This window comes from Petaurus breviceps, unplaced genomic scaffold (assembly GCF_028583685.1).
Source record: "Petaurus breviceps papuanus isolate PSGF00001 unplaced genomic scaffold, PetGlider_PUasm1.0 90281, whole genome shotgun sequence".
NCBI classification, from domain to species: Eukaryota; Metazoa; Chordata; class Mammalia; order Diprotodontia; family Petauridae; genus Petaurus; species Petaurus breviceps.
In genome coordinates this window covers 734,962-741,700 of record NW_027187205.1, presented here as the reverse complement: position 1 = coordinate 741,700, position 6,739 = coordinate 734,962, and the positions used below count along the sequence as shown (strand labels likewise).

General features: G+C 43.3%; 1 protein-coding gene across 1 annotated transcript in view; it reads right to left on the bottom strand.

The window, feature by feature from the left end:
- ARL2BP (ARF like GTPase 2 binding protein) overlaps nt 1-6,394 on the bottom strand; it is a 12,952-nt gene extending 6,558 nt beyond the window's left edge. Inside the window, exons 1-2 of the mRNA XM_069107792.1 lie at nt 6,100-6,394; nt 3,925-3,986 (exon numbers count right to left, since the gene is read on the bottom strand). Of these exons, the coding sequence (XP_068963893.1) occupies nt 3,925-3,986; nt 6,100-6,140 (103 nt within the window). The 5' untranslated portion in view covers nt 6,141-6,394. The remainder of the gene's footprint in view (nt 1-3,924; nt 3,987-6,099) is intronic.
- Nucleotides 6,395-6,739: the final 345 nt, after the last annotated feature.

Sequence of the window (6,739 nt, the reverse complement as noted above, 5' to 3'; positions counted from 1 at the left end):
GTGCTTCCAACTTCCCTCCCCCTCCCCCCCCAGCTTGCCCTCCCTTCCATCATGCCCCCTCTCATCCCCTTCCCCCTACTCTCCTGGAGGGTGAGATACTCTATTTAGTGTGTATTTCATTCCCTCCCTAAGCTAAATTTAGTGAGAATAAGGTTGACCCATTCCCTTTTGCCTTCCTATTTTCCCCTCCATTGTAACCCTTTTCCCTTGCCTCTTCTTTATGATAGTTTACCCCATTCTGTCTTTCTCCATCTCCTCTCATTATATTCCTCTCTCACCTCTTAATTTCCTCTTTTAAGTATCATCCCTTCCTACTGAATTGGTCCTGTGCCCTCTTATGTATGTATACCTGTAAGCATATGTACACATTCACACATGTATTCATGTGCCCCTATACCCTATATATATTTCTATTCCCTTCAACTATTTTCATACTGAGAAAAGTTTCATCAGTTACAATTATCATTCTTCTGTGTAGGAATGTTAATAGTTCAACTTTGATCAGTGGCTTATGATTTCTTTTCCCTGTTTACCTTCTCAAGCTTCTCTTGCTTCTTGTATCTGGATGTCAAATTTCTATTCAACTCTGGTTTTTTCATTAAGAATGCTTGAAAGTCCTCTATTCCACTGAATGACCATATTTTCCCCTGAAAGATGATACTCAGTTTTGCTGGATAGGTGATTCTTGGTTTTAATCCCAGCTCCTCTGTCCTCCAGAATATCCTATTCCAGGCCCTCCGATCCCTCAGTGTAGAAGCTGCCAGATCTTGTGTTATCCTGATTATGTTTCTACAATATTCAAATTGTTTCTTCCTGGCTGCTCATAATATTCTCTCCTTGATCTCGGAATTCCGGAACCTGGCTATAATATTCCTAGGAGTTTTCTTTTTGGGATCTTTCTCAGGAGGTGATCAGTGGATTCCTTCAACCTCTATTTTGCCTTCTGGTTCTAAAACATCCTTGATAATTTCTTCGAGCTGGGGCGGCTAGGTGGCGCAGTGAATGGAGCACCAGCCCTGGAGTCAGGAGGACCTGAGTTCAAATCTGGCCTCAGATACTTAACACAAAAACTAGCCTTGTGACCCTGGGCAAGGCACTTAACCCCAATTGCCCTCCAAAAAAAAAAAAGGCAAAAAAAAAAAAACCTGAGAATTTCTTGGAGGATGATTACTAGGTTCTTTCCCTGATTATGGCTTTCAGGTTGTCCAGTAATTTTTAAATTATCTCTCCTGGATCTATTTTCCAGGTCAGTGGCTTTTTCCATGAGATATTTCACATTGCCTTCTATTCTTTCATTTGTTCAGATCTGTTTAACATCATCTTGATTTCTCTTAAAGTCATTAGCTTCCCTTTGCTCCAATCTAAATCTGAGGGAATGATTCTCTTCATTGAGCTTTTGAGAGTCTTTTTCCATCTGGCAAATTCAGCTTTTCAAGGCATTCCTCTCCTCATTGCCTTTTTGAGCCTCTTTTGCCAATTGAGTCAGTCTGTTTTTTAAGGTGTGATTTTCCTCAGTCAGGTTGTTGACTCTCATTTTGTAATTTTCTTGCATCGTTCTCATTTCTCTTCCCAATTTTTCCTCCACTTCTCTTATCTGCTTCTTAAGGTCCTCTATGGCCTGTAACCAGCTCCTCGTATTTTCCTTTGAAGCTTTTGGTGAAGGAGTTCTGACTTCACTGTCTTCCTCCTGTTCCATGCTTTGCTCCTTTTTGTCCCCAAAATAGGAGTCTAATGTTGGAATCTTCTGTTTGTTTTGCTTCCTTTGTCTGGTCATGTCACCCCTCAGTCACTTGACCCCTGGGCTTTTTGCCACAGTAGGACTCTGCCACCAGACAGGGGAGCTTTTGTCTCAAACGCTGGGGTTTTCTCAGCTGCTGGAGGTATTAGTTGGGTTCCCTCTTTGAGGCTTCCATACACTCTGGCAAGCTGGTCAAGCACCACAGAACCTCCACCCTAGACTGCAATCCAGGTCCAAGCAGGTTAAAGCAAGAGCGATTACCCCTCAGACTGGTCGCTTGGTCCCCCTACACTCTGCAGGCCAGAAGCTGAAGCTACAACATGGCACCAGCCCTGTGTCTCAGCGGCTTCTCACCCTGAGAGCAAAAGCTGACGCACTTCTACCTACTGGGTCCCAAAGTCCAGACTGCACTGACCTCTCACTTTGTCCTTCGCATCTATGTGTTGTTGAATCTGGAAACGGCCACAGCTGCTGGTGATCTGGAGTTTCTCCAGCTGGCGGCTGGTCAGGCCTGCTCTAGGGCTAAAACCTCCAGCTCATGCGGGCCTGGGTGCAGCTCCCAGAACACTGCGCTGGCTCTTGCTGCCGGCCTGCCGGGCTGTCCTCAGCAGAAGGTTAGCTTCTCTGTGTCAATTTTGTGGGTTCTGCAGCTCCAAAGTTTATTTAGAGTCCCCTTTTACATGGATTAGGGAAGGTGGAAGCTGGAGCCTGGTGGAGGTCCTGCTTCTACTCCGCCATCTTGACTCCGCCCCCCAGCATTAATTCATCTTAAGATCAGGTATAGTTATCACATTAAAAATGAATGACTTTGCAGTCTTAACTTATCAGGAAAACAGCAGCAAGATATACTCATTCAAAAAAGAACATCATGAAGGGATAACCACTGTACCCCCAAAAGTTATTTTCAATAATATTCTCAAACATGCACAGTGAAGTTCAGGAAGAGCATTTGAGTGAAAACAAAAGGAATACTGTGGGGGAAAACTGCAAATATCAGGATAGTTTTAGGATAATGTCAATAATACTAGCTCCTGTTTATATAGGACTCTAAGATTTACAAAGCACTTCCCTTAGGACAACCCTATGAGGTAGAGTTTATTTTTCCTCTTTTACCAACGAGAAAAGTCAAGGCTCATAGTCCTAAAGTGATTTGCCCCAAATGAAGCTATGAAGCCAAAGAGTCAGGATTTAAAACAATGTTTTATGATTTCAAGTACAGTATTCCTTCCACTATGCCACTGCCTCAATGTAAACAGGTGTTTACAAAATTGCTCCAGAGGATGGCAAAGATGGGAGATTTTAACTAACATGGGGGGTCTTTGAACCTCTTGGGGGCTAATTAGATTGCTAATCTATCCCCTTGGGGGAAGCAGATTTCAGGGAGTCTGCAAATGTGGAACTTTCAATACTTTGGTAACTATATTTCAATATAATTGGTTTCCTTTGAAATCCTATGTATTTTTTATACATTAAAATATTACTCATAGGAGGACTCCTTCATCAGAAGGCCAGAGAAGATTATGACATAAAAAAAGTTAAAAACCCCTGCTCTAGATGTTATCTTGACCAACAGGGAACTGATTTGTGTCAAAAAAGCAATGGGAATCCTAGGCAAAAATTATGTCACCTTAGAGTTCATGGTATCCAAGGAGGGCAAAGTTAAAAGTGGTTACTTCCAAAACTCTAAAGAAAACAGCCTTAAAGTTTTAATGTACCTTAGATATCCAGCCTCCTTCTTTTTATAGAAAAGAAGTAAGACCCACAGAATAAATTACTTGATCAAAATAGCAAAGCTGGGCTAAAACTCACAGTCCAAAGCTTTTTTGACTAAATTACAGTGATGTCAATTTTCCAAAATGATGAGTAAAGATAGATTTGGAAGGATCACTCTTGTGAGGCAATGAGTTTTCTGTTATTGGAAATATACAAGCAGAGAAGAGAATGTCATCTATCCTCAGGTATGTGGCAGAGAAGGGCACTGTAAAGAGTGAGAATGTAGACTAAAATCTCTTTCAATTCTGGAATTCCAATTCTATTGGCAATGTACTACATTAGAATAAAAACCTCTAAGCCAAGATGTATTACCTTTTTTTTTTTTTTACACTGGAAAGAGTTTGTATTTTTTTATGCACAGAGTTTAATTTTAGTTGAGGCATCTATTTTTCTCTTTTATAAATGAAACTTACCCATGATAATGTCCTCTATACATCCAACTACTGCATCAAATTCTGCATCAGAAGCGGAAGAACTGAAAATATCAGGATTATAGGTCAGACCATTTATCAAATAATTGGTTTAATTATAATGATCAAAAGATATTTAAGGAGAAATTATGTTTGCAAGATCAAAAAAAAATTTTAAATGCCTTTGATGGGTACTGGGTACATCCCACTTTTATTAAGAACAAACTGTTTTACATAAGGTTTTCTGAAACAATAAGCAATAAAAGTAGTCACTACAGAGTCCCTTTACATACAGATTTGAATCATACAACTTTTTAGCAACATAATTATTTAATTAAGCATGGAATCCCTGCTCTGCTCTACTTACCGCATCTTTGAAGCTGACCCCAAAACTAGTACAAAACTATCAGCTTATGATCACCACAATCTGGAGCATTAAAACCTGTGTACCACAGCTGAAGTTGGCCACCTGTTTAGGAGTATGCCCCAAACTCTGTATGATTTTGGTTACCTTAGGGAACCCGTTCTTCCTATGTTGCTATCAAGGCAACTGTAATCAATTAGATTTCATGACAGGATCTGAATATCACTGACTTGAGATAGGCTGGTGCCCATTGTGATGGTGGCATAAAAAATTCCATGACAACATACACTACTAGAGAAATCACTGGTTGGCTAGAGGTATGGCATTCAGGGTTCAAGCACAGAGTGGGCAGGAGGAAACCCAATGAGTTTCAATACAATATAGAAATCTACTCTTGGATACTTTCTTCTAAGAGAGTTTTCTTTTAAAGTTCTTTTACCCAATTTAATAAGAAGCTTCAAACTGAAGGAACAGAAGCTGGAAGGAATCTTTGAAAATTACCTTGTCCAGGGGTCACTCAATCTATGGCCACTGCCTGCTAGCTAAGCATGACTTTTGTATTAAAAATTTTTTTACTTACTGTATTAAAAAATATAAAAATCATTCTAGGGGCAGCTAGGTGGCGCAGTGAATAGAGCACTGGCCCTGGAGTCAGGAGGATGTGAGTTCAAATCCGGCCTCAGACACTTAACACAAAAACTAGCCATATGACCTTTGAGCAAGTCACTTAACCCCAATTGCCCTACCTTCCCCCCTCCAAAAAAGCAAAAAAAAAAAAATCATTCTAAGTTCCCTAGTTGTACAAAAACAGGTCATGAGTCAACTCTTTTACTTTACAGATAAGAAAACTGAGGCTCAGAGGGGAAAGAAGGGACCTGCTGGAGATCAGACAGGTATTAAGTAGCAGAATCAGGATTCAAACCTTGGACCTTTGATCCAAGAAGCAATGGTGTAAGATGGAAGAAGCACTGATTCTTGAATTGGAGGCCTAAAGTTCAAATCCCACTTTTGGTGCTTACTTACCACCCTGTGTGATCTCGGACAATTCCTTTAGCTTCTCTGGTTCTCACTTTTCCTCATCTGTAAAATGAGGAGGTTGAACTAGATGGCCCCTGAGGTCCCTTCCAAATCCAAATATGTGATCCTATGATTACATATCTTTCTAATACACCAGGAGGTCTTGACCAGGGGTCCACATATCGATGCAGGGAGTCCTTGAACTTGGATGAGGAAAAAAGAAAATTCCATCTTTACTTTTGTTAACCACTAACTGAAATGTAGTACTTCCTTCAATCATTTAAAAACATTATTCTCAGAAGGGGCCCATGGGTTTCACCACACCTTCACAAAGGTCCACCCGTGACACATAAGGGCCATGTCAACAAGCATTTATTAAGTGCCAGGGATAAAAAGAAAGGCAAAACCAAACTCAGTTCCTGCCCACAAGAAGCTCACAGACCAAAAAAAAGGTTAAGAATCCTTGAGACCACACCCACCTTCCTCCCTCCTTACTCTCATTTTGAAGAGAAACCTGCTTCAGAAAGCAGTTTAAGTGACTGGTCACCCCGGAAACATACTGAGGCAGCACTCGAACCCAGGGCCAAATTCATTCCTCTTTCCACTCCGGCACGTCCCTGCCTTTCCTCGTGTAGCTAAAAGCATGTGGGCCTCCTGGTGCATTGCAAGTTTTGACAATCGTTCTGGGAATCTTGCACGCGACTGGTAGCTGCCTAAAAACCAACTTCCCCTCCCCCATCCTCACCCCCTCCAAAAAGTTGGGGCTTTGCGGCGAAGCTGTTGCCAGGGTTACTCACATGGCCAGCGCGAAGTTTTCTTCTTCTAAAGTGTCCATCATAGTTGACCATGAAGCTCCCAGTCGTTCTGGGGCCTCCTCCCTCACCTCTACCTGGTCTGAGATGCGGCCTGAGCTCGGGATGGAGACTCCGGGTGCCTCGGGCTCCTCCTCCTCCCCCGATTCCACCCCCCTTTTCCTCCGGGTGGGCCGGGTCTCGCGGACCAGCCTGCACCTGCGCACTGCAGGGACCACTCGGCACGCTGTGGGGTGCTCCAAGTGCCCCGAGCACTAAATGGTTGTCCCCAAACCACGGCACCGGCTTTGGTCCTGCGGAAGTCGCGAGGATCGAAACCCAGACTTCACCCAAGTTGAGAGGACCGTGAGCTTCCCTACCGGATTCGATGCCCCATTGAATCCGTTACGGTTCTGGTTCCTCCCACCCCACCCCCATCTGGCGTCGCCCGAATGTGGAATTCATCCTTCCCCTGCTCCCCCCTTCACCGCCGCGCCTACCGTTACCATGACGACGTCTCTTTCCGCCGGCCGTTCCAATCCGGTCCCGGTTCCCTTCCTTACCAAAGGGCGGGGCTAGCGAGCCTATCACAGTAGGCGCCATGTGCGTCTGCGCGCCGTACGTGAGGCCGCGTCGGGTTGAAGGA